Below are 13,606 nucleotides of genomic sequence, written 5' to 3' on the forward strand. Positions count from 1 at the left end.
AATTCCAAACCCAAGATGTCGCTCTAGGCTTGCGTTCACACTTCAATTCTTGCCAATAGAAGCCTCAAACTCTTTGTTATTCAACAGTGGTTTATACCGCTACAAGAAAAAATCTCATTCTTAATAATTGTCAGATTTTTTTAACCGTTTAAAAAAAAATGTTAAGAGTTATAATTTTTTAATAGAATGAGTTTTTAAAAAAAAATGTTAAAAATTATAACTTTTAATAAATTTTTGATAATTTATGAAGGAGTCAAAAATTTAAAATAATGCTTAAAAGTATTTTAGATGATTGTTGACGGTTATTAATTATTAAAGATTTGGTCAAAAATAAATTATACAAATATCTTTATTGACACTTATAGTCTCAATCTTGACAGTTTCCCACCCATTTTTCATTCTCTCTGCACTAAATTACTTTCCCTTTCGTTATCCACACGCTACAACAAAAATGGACTAGACATCGTTCCGGCGATTTTTCTCCGTTTTTCGGCGACTTCTAGAGATCACAGCTGCCGGTCCATACTCCCTAAGGTCAGATCCACCTTCCCCAAGCTTGGTTGACTCGAAATTTTGTCGGAAAAAAGCCATTTCACCGCCGTGACTCTTCACCTTCCCGGCGTGACTTCGCTCGCTTTTGGTGTCTTTTCGTCTCTCAAGTCACATATTTGGACTCCTCGTGACCTGATCTATCTCTTATGAAGTTTTGGAGCATTTTCATCACCAATCGCCGTCGTGGGAATCCATAGCCTCTTCAAAGCTTGACAAAGTGGAGAATGTGGCCATTAGAATAGAGCTCAATAATGGGCGTGTTGGGTGGGGTGAGGCTCCTATTTTGCCTCATGTGACAGCTGGGGATCAAGAGACTGATATGGTGAAAGCTGGTGCGGCTTGTGAGGTTTTGAAGAAGAGTCCAGCCATGGCTCTGGGTTTGGTTTTTGAGAAGATTGCTGCTCTTCTTCCTGGTCATCAGTTTGCTTCTGTGAGTGTTTCTTGAGATTTTTGGTGTTTTTCGAATTTGGGTTTGATTAAGTTATTGATATCTTTGTAAGGTTGTTGGAAGTTTTGGTTTTTTTACGGTTTGGAGATTGCTTTTAGGGTGTTTGGTGTTTGTATTTGAATAAAATTTGGCTGCGTTATTTGTTTTGTTTGAATTGTGAGTTAGTACATGAGAGAATTTAAAGCGCATTATGCTTAGAATATCGCTTGCTTGAGTTATTGACTCTAGTAAATCCAAGCAAAAGAAAGCACAGGATTCGAAAATTTTTAATCGCTTGTGCTTTCATCTTTTCTTTTCTTTTTATCAATTTCATGAATGTTTATTGAATCACTTGGTCTGTTGGGACTTGGGTCACTTTAAATGATTGACTTGCAGTTGTATTGATACTGGTGGCAAAAGAGAGATTTGTTCTTTGATGAAATTGACGTACAACCTTTGTACACTTGAATTGATTGGAGTGACCACATCCTGGTTCTGGCTTAATGGCGCTCCAGTGTACATTCATGAGGCACTCTTGTAGATATTCCATATGGTTCTTTCGAAAGCAATTGTTATCCTCTAGGATGGACTTTTCATGTTTAATTCTCTGAAGAGTTTATGCCTTATTTTGCTTTCAACAATTTTGTTATCCGGTCACAGATTCCTGTATTGATACAAGTCTTACAAGACATTTAATGGTTGACAAGCTAATGATTTTATCACACTTAAAAGTTATATATAATTCTAATACGTTGATGAACTTGATGATTGTTGTGGTTATGAACGCCAGGCCGACTTCGTGAAAATGCCATTTCGAGACAATAGTTTTGATGCAGTATATGCAATTCAAGCTACCTGTCATGCTCCTGATGCAGTAAGTTAATTTTTAAGATCCTCTATCAACCTTTATTGCCTTTCACAAAGATGGTTCATGAGCTTTCCTTTCTGTTTAATTGGTGTAACCAGATGTTTATTTCTGGACAGTATGAATGCTGCAAAGAGATTGCACCAGCTCATGAGGGACTGGAGTTAGGAATTGGGGATGCTTCTATTATAAAGGCGCTTGCGGAAGCATATGGGAGGACTGATGCCCAGGTTAAGAAGCAACATAAGGTACTGAATCTATTTGTTTAGTTTGGTAGCACTGCATATGGAGTTGTGTTGTTTTTATGATTAATATTTGTTGTTGAATGTTATTTGTAAATCTTGAGGGGTTATTTGAGTGAGACACATGAGTGCTCTGGTTTTGAAATTGAGTTCATTAAGTGGGTTCGGAAGGTGTAAAGAATGAATTGATGTTGTAGGATTCTATGTTTCTTACTGATATATGTGGCTGAAGAAAAATAAGAGCTCCAGTCATATTATATATCCTTTATTTCTTATATTGTTTTGATTCACGTTTTGTTTCATGTTTTTTAATTGGTAGGAAATGGGAGATTTGGGCCTTGTTGCCAAAGCAAGTCATTCATCTCAATTGATGATATTCAAGCGGCCAGATGCATTATCTATTTGTAAAGTTTTTGATGCTTTTCGGCTCATTGCTCAGGTGCACTGTCTTATTTTCTTCTTAAATGAAAAAGCATTGTTTGGTTTTTGGAAGTGTCATGTGAGTTAGATGCCTTATTTTGTTTGGACATGCGTGTTTACTTGATTATCATTATTGTCAAATTTTCCATGAAGAATCAGATAAACTGGCTAATTTTGGTCTTCACTAGTGGGATAATTCTCCTCAAGATCTAGAGTTCCACATTGAATTGCCCTTTTGAGAATGCTAGTATTTGGTTGTTCCAAGTACTGATTCTCGGACGTTGTGCATGCAAGTTTTAAACTTAAAATTGTAAAGAGTATTTTGAAACATGTACATAATCTTTAAACGAGTACATACTCACTATATATATATATATATATATGTATCCCTGATTTTCTACGCCATAAGTATTTAGAATGAGATCATTAAAACACTGAATGATGTCACTTCACTAACCTGGAAGCCCATGCAGCCATGCTCTTGATAACGATTGTTTCTTGCCTTAGTTTAGTGAGTTGGTGAAGTGACGCACTCCCCCTCCGCTTTAGTATTTGTTTCTTGTGCTTTATAACTATATATTAAATTACAATTAATAATCTTTAATTATAATTAAGTTTTGAGTTGAACAAGTAATTTCAATTTTTTTTTTTTTTTTTTACAAGTACTGCATCATCACTATCCCTCTTTACTCACAAGTATGTATTGATAGCCAGGGCCAACATAATTATGCCTTATTTTGCATTGATGAAATCAACCAATCACTTGGTATGCATCATCGCTAGCGCTAGTGCAAGGATTTCTGCTGCAGCAATCGCGGAATTACAACAAAAAAAAAAAAAAAAAAAAAAAAATTGCTACAGCATAGTTCTTTACCCATGATCACGATTCGATAATCTAGTCTACAATATAAAATTAAAAACCATGTAAGGTTTAGGGTTATACCCACTGTTTTAAAAACCAAACTGGACCAGTCAGTCCAACCGGTTGGACCATGAACATGTCACGTGTCCGGTTCGGTTCACTCTCAAAATCATTACTATGTATTGAACCGTTTTAAACCGGTTAAAAACCGGAAAATATCAGTTGGACTGGCAGAAAAATCGATCCACATATTAACAATCCCTAAATCCTAAACGCGACACAGTCACGCTCACGCTCCTTTCTTGTCTTCTTCAATCTTCAGTTCTTCTCTTTCAATCTTTCTCCGTTTTTCTCACGAAAATTTCTAAGTAAACACTCGGTTCTCTGCGAAAATTGTCACGGTTTCGGCTCTGTCTTCTGTTCTCTTTGAAATCCCACCCAAATCGCATTTGAACTCTGAAATCGACGACGTCTTCCTCCCTTGCCGGAAATCGACAACGATAGCTCCGTTCCTCGCTGGAAATCGACGGCGACAGCTTCATTCGTTGACGATAGCTCCATTCCTCGATCCAGGTACGCCATTCCTCGCTCCCTTTACATTGAAGTTAACACCCTTTACATTTTTCAATCTAAAGGCAAACCATAGCTAGAAGGTGTACAGCTATCGGGTTTTTTAGTCTGAAATTGTTAGGGTTCTTGTGTGTTGAATGAGCGATTGATTTGGGGCTTTTTGCTGGGGTCTTTCTCGTTGTAATCTGGGCAGATTTGTGAGAGGGTTGCATTTCCTTCTTGAGGCTAGGATAGGTCTCTAATTTCTTGCAGGTTATAGAGAGTTATTGAGTGATTAGGCTTGGGTTAAAGCATTACTCTGATTCGGCAGATTGAGTGTGTAATTCTTGGTGTTTGATTTCTTTGAATCTTGTTTGTGTTGGGTTGATTTATGTGTTGGATTGACAGGTTAATTAAAAATAAAAGTTAAATAAATTGGTTATGTGTTGGATTGATTTATGTATTGGAATTCCATATTATGATGGGAAAGGAAATTAAAAACAAAGCTGGCTGTGGATAAGCTTAATGCCTTTCCTGACTCACCTCAATCTTAAATTAATCCTTATAAATTTGGATGTTCAATCTATGGCATGTGGGGATGCTACCAACTACAGCTAATGATTTGATTTATTATTATGAATGTGAGAAACATTATAGGCAGCATTCAAACTTGTCATTTTTGTTTTTAGTATTACTCAAATTGGGGTGGGATCTGATATCCATTGGACCATCTTCATTGGATTGAGCACAGAGTCTGGATTAAACAGCTGAAGGTCCCTCTTTTCTGTGGTCACTGCCCAATGTGTTCCATTGTGTTTTTGAAATGTGCTTGTGTTGACAAATTTAATGTGGAGTATGCTGTTCTTTCCCAAACCTTGAAAGCTTCTTGTAGGTATATCTCTATGTGACAATGGATTATATGGTATTTATTTGTCTTTCTTCTCTTTTGGTGAGTCTTCCTTTTTATGTGCTGTTGAAACTTTAATTATTCATCTTGGATTCTGAATTGAAATCTCTACGATTCCATTGCCATGTTCTATTCTTGATTTTTTTTTTCTGATTTTTTTTTCTGTTATTTTTGCGTAGATGGTGGTGATGGTTATGATGATGATGATGGTGATGATGGTGATGAATTTTGATACTAGTGTGTGAAGCTCAATCAACATAGAGACGAATCAAAGAAAAAACACTTGCATCAAATGTTTTGTTATTAATTATTATGTATTTTGTGATTTGATATGTAAATACAACATTATGTTTGGATTTAGACTTTGAATCGTTGTTAAATACTTAAATTATGTTAGGATTGTTGTTGAATTTAAACTTTGAATCATGTTGGACAGTAATTAAATTGTTATTGTCTTATTGAAAAATAGAAATTTAAAAAAAATTTGTTTTTTAAAAAATTTGCTGATGTCATTATGATGTGTGATGATGTCACCAGTCCAATCAACGGTCCAACCGGTTGGACCGGTTGAACCGTGACCCGACCATCAAAACGGGTTGGACCGGTTGAACCGTGACCCGACCATCAAAACGGTTTGCCTTCCAGTCTGGTTTTTAAAACAATGGTTATACCTCTTGTTGACAGCTCTTTCTCTGAATCAAAATTTTCGTAGTGTTCATGTACTGTTCATTGCACTATTTACAGATACTGTTTATAATACTGTTTATGGTGACTGTTTACGTATTGTTCAACTATACTATTTACATACTGTTCACCAATACTATCCATAGTTATTGTTCATCGATATTGTTAATTGGTATTGTTCACTGGTACTTAAAGTAGGATCGAGCACGATAGTATTCACACAAAAGTAGGTTGAAATCACTTTTGGATTGATTACTAGATCAAGTCCAAGAGCTTAAGGAGGTGATAGAATTTGTGAGAGAAACACTCTCTAGGGTTTGTGTTTGGGAGAATTTTAGTCTAAACTGACTAAAATTATTTTGCTCTCAAAACTCAAAAGTAGTAAAATCAACTTATGAAAAAAAATAATAAATAGGAATTTAATTAAGATTGTCAATCCTTAAATTCCTATTTGATTTGGATTACAATCATTTTAAAAAGGATTTAGAATATCTCTAAAAACATTCTTCATTAAATATGAATCCTAATTAAATAAATATTCCTATTTATTTAATTCCTATATAAATGCATATTCTAATTAAATAAATATTTACATATTTAATTTATGGGTTTTAATATATTTAATTAAATTAAATATATTCCTTCATATCAATTTCAATTAATATGAATCCAATTTTGCTAAAAATCCTCCACTATAAATATTGGATAATGGTGTCAACCCTAGAAAAATTACCAAAGTGCCCTTTCTGTCCAAAATGATAAAAATGCCCTTTGACTCCCAAATTATCAAAATAGCCTTTTCGGCCCACGGACAAGATTGTCTTATCAATTTTATTTCTCTCCTAACTATTTTCTATGTGTGTGACTTAAAGGTTCTTTATTTTGTCGGTAGTGTTTCAATAACTAATTAAACATCAACCAATTAGTGTTTTTGTGTACCAATCAAGACTGGCCTCTAGCAAGGCATCATGATTCCCCGGTAAATAAAGAATCAACGATTAGGCTTATCTTTTCCATAGTATAGTAACCGTGTAATTCGATCTATTTCATTATCTTATATCTCATCAAGGTTTGAAGTACAGAAATAATGTATATTTTAAAGTATTGACCTTGATATATTTATATTTGGTTGTCGAATCTATGATTATATAAAATCGGATTCGAGCACCAACTCGATTCCACTGTGGCCACCGATTTGCGGTTGTAGTTCTTAACCAAATATCTAGTCGAGATAAGATCTCTTGTAACCAGGAGTTATGAATCATTTGTTGATCCACTATAGTCATAGTGTACTTCTTGATGTAACCTATCACCACCGTTATGATAATCTCTAAGAGAGACGATATTAGGCTAATGTCAAATCAAATCGATATTTACACACGGCGCTTTGGTGATCTCAAGTTGAAGGATCACATCCACTACTATCTGTAAGAGGATATATTCCATAGACACTAGGTTAACCATCTTGTATGAAATCTTCTGATGGGTTAGTCTAGTGGACTTGTACAAGCAAGCACTCATGTATTACACCATTTTGATGCACACAACCTTGACATATGAGATTTGTCACTACCTTCGATAGGGTCGTTTAACGCGACGATAGTCTCTCCGTATAATCCGTGTCCTAGTTATACTATGACTACAGACAGTTTTAGAATAGCCTCCATTTGTGCTTATAAGGTTCTCACAATTAAGATTTATAACACTTAATTCTCTCGTCATTGGTTTCAACCTTTTTAAGGACATATACTATGTTCTTTGCACGTAGTAAATAGATGTTATAGTATAAATGCTTTTAAATAAGCATTGCCTTTATTCATTTCTAAAATGAGTATTACAAGAGACAAAATGTTGGTTGTAGTCCACCTACTCTAATAGCTAGTGCCACCTACCACTCACTCTGTTTGTGTTCGGTCTTCACTCTACAGTCTTCAGCATCACAATGTCTTTGAAGCTCATTCAGGTAATCTTCATAATGACTTCTTTGTATGGAATTTTTATTGAGTTGAAGAGTAGTTGCTGAAGTTAAGATGTAGAGATAAAGGGATTTTTTTTTTTTTTTTTCTTAGTTGTGATGAATTCTGTAGCTGAGATGTGTGCTCACGAAGAGTAGTTTGTTGAGCTACTTCATTTTATATGTTTTTATTTGCAAGCATTTTCAGCAGTTCATGTATATATACTGAATTTTTCTACTTTTAATATTTTATAGTTCATGGGGAAAGAAATATACACAGATGCAAAGGTCAATGAAGTTTGAGGAGAATAGGCGAGGTCAGGGGCGGATCCAGCCCCTTTGATAGTAGGCCTTAGATTTTAAAAAAAAAAATAATAACATACAGACCCACTAAAAATTGTCATTAATATATATACCAGGCCCACCCTTAGATTTTAAAAAAATGAGAACTATTATACTTCACCACCAAGCAAAAAACTAAAACTTTCGAATTTCAGCCATTTCCTGTGCATCGAAAACCCTGTTTAGGGGAATGGAGGTTAATGTGGGCTATGATTGCCCTTGGTGTGTACCAAAAACTTTCTTTTGAAAAGATCGTCCCCCACAAAGTTCAGGATCTCCTAAAAAAATGTATACACCACAATTCAAATGGGCATTTTTGGAGCACAGCAAAAAAAACCCCGACCCAAAATGCTTAGTATATGATTTTTTACGATTTTCCAAAGTTTTAATCTTCAAAAAATCATTAAAAAAATATCCACTCGTGCGAATTGCTTCTTTTTTTATTTTGCATTAGATTCCTTTCATTTTTCTTCACCACCATGTAAAAAACTAAAACTTTTGAATTTCAGCCTCTTCCTATGCACCGAAAACCTAGTTTGGGGAAATAGAGGTTAATGTGGACTGTGTTTGCCCTTGTTGTGCACAAAAAACCTTCTTTTGAAAAGATCATGCCCCACAAAGTTCAAGATCTCCCGACCAAATGTATACACCAATATTCAAATGGGCATTTTTGGAGCATAGCAAAATAAACCCCGACCCAAAATGTTTAGAATATGATTTTTTTACGATTTTTCAAAGTTTTAATCTTCAAAAAATCATTAAAAAAAATCCGCTCGTGCGAATTGCTTCCTTTTATTTGCATTAGATTCCTTGCATTTTTCTTCACCACCATGCAAAAAACTAAAACTTTTGAATTTCAACCTCTTCTTGTGCACCGAAAACGCAGTTTAGGGAAATGGAGGTTAATGTGGGCTGTGTTTGCCCTTGGTGTGCAACAAAAACCTTCTTTTGAAAAGATCATCCCCCACAAAGTTCAGGATCTCCCGACCAAATGTATACACCACAAATGGCCATTTTTGGAGCCCAGCAAAACAAACCCCGACCCAAAATGCTTAGCATATGATTTTTTACGATTTTCCAAAGTTTTAATCTTGAAAAAATCATTAAAAAAATCCGCTACTGCGAATTGCTTCTTTTTTTTTGGCGTTTGGTTCCTTGCATTTTTCTCTACCACCATGAAAAAACCAGATCAAAAAGACAGCCTTCGAAATGATCGTCCCTTTTAATGATTTTTTGAAGATTAAAACTTTGAAAAATCGTAAAAAATCATATACTTAGCATTTTGGGTCGGGGTTTGTTTTGCTGGGCTCTAAAAATGCCCATTTGTGATGTACACATTTGGTTGGGAGATCTTGAACTTTGTGGGGGACGATCTTTTCAAAAGAAGGTTTTTGTAATGCCCCACTTGAGGTACGTAGTTAAAATTTGATGTATTGCTTAAATGTTCATTGATTCAGCTTTAATTGAGTTTGTTTAGTGGTAATAATATTTAGTTGGCCCTTGGTTGAATGGATATTGTGAGTTGGTTGAGTGGTTGCCCTGAAATTTGTAAAACTTGACGAAGTTTTTGTGTTACAGACTTTGCCAGGGCGAAGAAGAAGCTTCGCGCGGCGATGAAGCCCTGCAACCTACTGTGTAGGATCTGTAATTTTTCGCCGGGGCGAAGAAAGATTCTTCGCCGCGGCAAAGGGCTTGACAAAAGTTGTATTGAGTTTCTAGAGAATTCTTCCTTTGGGGCACAATGACCATTCTACCTCTAATTAGCAGGAAAGTGAGAGTAAAATGTAAGAAAAGTTCATGGAAAATAGGTTAGTGTAGGGGTGTGAGTGAAATGAATCAAAGGATATAGACGAAATTTCCAAGGAAGAGCAAGGGCAAAGTTGGGAAGTGATGATCATCTTATGAACTAAAAAGGGTTAAGTGAAATAAACCCTCCATTTCATTCATTTCCACCGCCATAACCATTCTCTAAATTCTCTCAAGTTTCCTTTCAATTTTCCAAGATTTCTAAGAAGTTTTAGGGAGCTTTTGGGGTAATTTTAATAGAGTTTGAATCTAAAGCATCCGAAGGTAAGGATTCTTGCTTTGGATGTGAGTTTGCTTATAGTTATATTGAAGTCTTATATGGTTGTTATTGTTTTTGTTGTTGTTTTGAGTTGTTGTAAAGAGAAGACAAGACAACAAGGGAAAGGAAAAGTACAAGAGAAGTCATTTTTTCACAAAGTAAGTAAATCCAACCCAAGTGGAGATTTAAGAACACTTTTGAGTAGAGATTTATGTATGTATGTATATATCTTATGTTCATTAAGAAATTGAGATGAGATGAGATGAGATGAGATTATAGTTATTAATGAGTATTGAATGTATTGGAATATGAGAAGTGTTGAGATTTTATGGTGTTGAGTTGAGTTTGATTGAAGTTGAAGGGAGTTTGAGTAAACCCTATAGAAGTGTTTGTTTCATTGATAGGAAATTAGAGTTTATGAGAGAGTTTTCTCCCATATTGGGAAGGTTCAAGAGAAGAGAAGAGTTATTGTTAACATAGAGTTTTATATATGCACATGAGTTGTATGATAAAATGCTCAAGAGAAGCATGAGTAAGAGTAGAAAGCCTTAATTATTACTACATAGCATAATTGCATTTCATTAGTACATTAATGAGCATGAGTCATCCATATGCATTAATTATGCATTAGAGAAAGAGTAAAAAAAGAGTAGAGAACTTTGAGTGTGAGCTTTAGTAAAGAGAAAGAGAGATTGAGCACTAAAGAATAAAAGAGAGAAAAGAGCATAGAGTAGGCTGCGTGAGTAATGGGTAGAGTATTCCCGCATGTACGCCGCATTGAGAGAGAGGCATGAGTATGAGAGAGAGAAGTGGTGTAGCCCGTGAGAGTGCATGCAGATGAGGGCTATACCCGAGAGTACCCGAGAGAGAGATTATATACTCACATGGCCAAGGGTTTCGAATCCATGCATAACCGACTCCGATCGGCTAAGAACGAGTAGAAGTCATGGAGAGCAGGAGCGAGTCCCGGCCGTGCCTCCGATAAGATGAGGTCGTGACTTACTCAAGAGGGTTAGTAGAAAAGAGTTATGAGAAATAGAAAACAGAGAGAAGTATAAGAGAAAGAGTAAATGAGAATTGTAAGGAAAGAATTAGAGAGAGTTACGGGGTTAGAGGAGTGGAGGATTTACTTACTGAGCATTGTTTTAGTGCTCACCCCGTTGTTTCCTATGTTTTGCAGGATCTAGGTGAGGACACGGTCGGATGGGCGTCGGCAAGCAAAGGGAAATGGCTACACTGTCCACCATGTTTTTGATCACTTTTGTACATGATACAATTTTTGTGTAAAGAATAGCCAGATACATATATATGTTTAATGAAAGAAAATTTTGGGCCCAACTATTTATTTTAGTTTCCATGTGTTTTCATTATGTATCTTTTAAAAGTATATGAGTAGAAAGCGGCTATTACAGTTTTTGGTGCACGCTAAGGGCAAACACAACCCACATTAACCTCCATTTTCCCAAACTGGGTGCGTGCACACAAAGTATATACACCACAATTCAAATGAGGATTTTAGGAGCACAACAAAACAAACCTTAACCCAAAATGCGTAGTATATAATTTTTTTATAATTTTCCAAAATTTTAATCTAGAAAAGATCATTAAAAAAAAAATCCGCTCGTGCGAATTTATTCCTTTTTTGGTGTTAGATTCCTTGCATTTTTTTTCACCACCATGCGAAAAACAAAAACTTTCGAATTTCAGCCCCTTCCTGTGCATCGAAAACCCAGTTTGGGGAAATGAAGGTTAATATGGGTTGTGTTTGCCCTCAATGTGCACCAAAAACCTTCCTTTGAAAAGATCGTACCCCAAAAATTTCAGGATCTTCCAACCAAATGTATACACCACAATTCAAATGGGCATTTTTGGAGCACAACAGAACAAACCCCGATCCAAAATGCTTAATATATGATTTTTTATAATTTTCCAAAGTTTTAATCTGCAAAAAGTCATTTAAAAAAAAATATGCTCATGCGAATTGCTTCCTTATTTTGCGTTACACTCCTTGCATTTTTCTTCACCACCATGGAAAAAACAAAAACTTTCGAATTTCAGCCCCTACATGTACACCGAAAACCTAGTTTGGGGGAATGGAGGTTAATGTGGGCTGTTTTTGCTCTTGGTGTGCATCAAAAACCTTTTTTTTGAAAAGATCGTCCCCCATAGAGTTTAGGATCTTCCAACCAAATGTATACACCACAATTCAAATGGGCATTTTTGGAGCTCGGCAAAACAAACCCCGACACAAATGCTTAGTATACGATTTTTTACGATTTTCCAAAGTTTTAGTCTTCAAAAAATTATTAAAAAACATCCGCCACTGCGAATTACTTTCTTTTTTCTTTTTTTTTTTTTTTTGCGTTTGGTTCCTTGCATTTTTCTCCACCACCATGAAAAAACTAGATAAAAAGAACAACCTTTGAAAGATCGTCCCTTGGTGCGCATACCCTCGGTGTGCAGCAAAAAGAAGGTTTTGGGTGCACACCAATGGCGTGCACACCAAGTGTATACACCACAATTCAGATGACAATTTTAGGAGCACAACAAAATAAACCGCGACCCAAAATGCTTAGTATTTGATTTTTTACGATTTTCCAAAGTTTTAATCTTGAAAAAAACATTAAAAAAAATCCACTCGTGCGAATTGCTTCCTTCTTTTTGTGTTAGATTCCTTGCATTTTTCTTCACCACCATGTAAAAAACCAAAACTTTCTAATTTCAGCCTCTTCCTGCACACCGAAAACCCACTTTGGGGGAATGGAGGTTAATATAGGCTGTGTTTGTGTTTGGTGTGCACCAAAAACCTTTTTTTTTGAAAAAATCGTCCCCCACAAAGTTCAGGATCTCCCCACAAAATGTATACACCACAATTCAATTGGGCATTTTTGGAGCACAACGAAACAAACCCCGACCAAAAATGCTTAGTGTATGATTTTATACGATTTTTAAAAGTTTTAATCTTCAAAAAATCATTAAAAAAAATCCGCTCCTGTGAATTTCTTACTTTTTTTCGTTAGATTCCTTGCATTTTTCTTCACTATCATGCAAAAAACAAAAAACTTTCAAATTTCAACCCCTTTTTGTGCACCGAAAACCAAGTTTAGGGGAAGGGAGGTTAATGTGGGCTGTGTTTGCCCTTGGTGTGCACCAAAAACTTCTTTTTAAAAAATCATCCATAACAAAGTTCAGGATCCCCCGACCAAATGTGTACATCGCAATTCAAATGGGCATTTTTGGAGCATAGCAAAACAAACCCCGACCCAAAATGCTTTGTATATGATTTTTTTTTTATGATTTTCCAAAGTTTTAATCTTCAAAATATTATTAAAAAAAATCCGCATCTGCGAATTGCTTCCTTTTTTTATTTTTTTTTTAATTTTTGTGTTTGGTTCGTTGCATTTTTCTCCATCACCATGAAAAAAACCAAATAAAAAGGACAACCTTCGAAAAGATCATCCCCTTGTGCGCATGCTCTCGGTGTGCTACAAAAAGAAGGTTTTTGGTGCACACCAAGTGTAAACACCATAATTCAAATGGGGACTTTTGGAGCACAACAAAATAAATCCCGACCCAAAATGCTTATTATATGATTTTTTACGAGTTTCCAAAGTTTTAATCTTCAGAAAGTCATTAAAAAAAAATCCTCTCATGCGAATCATTTTTTTTTTTTTTTTTTTTTTTTTTTTTTTTTGTGTTTTTTTTGCGTTAGATTCCTTGCATTTTTCTTCACCACC

General features: G+C 35.4%; 1 protein-coding gene across 3 annotated transcripts; it reads left to right on the top strand.

Moving 5' to 3' along the window:
• The first annotated feature begins 363 nt into the window (after nt 1-363).
• LOC116140395 (DNA ligase 1-like) lies at nt 364-5,252 on the top strand. Of its 3 annotated transcripts, none has more exons than XM_031426046.1 (5): nt 364-982; nt 1,770-1,853; nt 1,964-2,092; nt 2,406-2,525; nt 5,004-5,252. In XM_031426046.1, the coding sequence occupies exons 1-5, from the start codon at nt 872-874 to the stop codon at nt 5,067-5,069; spliced, it is 510 nt and encodes a 169-aa protein (XP_031281906.1). In that variant the 5' UTR covers nt 364-871; the 3' UTR covers nt 5,070-5,252. The 3 variants fall into 3 exon arrangements, with proteins under 3 accessions (XP_031281906.1, XP_031281898.1, XP_031281903.1); XM_031426038.1 differs by lacking the exon at nt 5,004-5,252 and adding an exon at nt 3,221-3,362; XM_031426043.1 differs by lacking the exon at nt 5,004-5,252 and having other exon boundaries at nt 2,406-3,205.
• Nucleotides 5,253-13,606: the final 8,354 nt, after the last annotated feature.

Source organism: Pistacia vera, unplaced genomic scaffold (genome assembly GCF_008641045.1).
Source record: "Pistacia vera cultivar Batoury unplaced genomic scaffold, PisVer_v2 Contig1108, whole genome shotgun sequence".
NCBI lineage: Eukaryota > Viridiplantae > Streptophyta > Magnoliopsida > Sapindales > Anacardiaceae > Pistacia > Pistacia vera.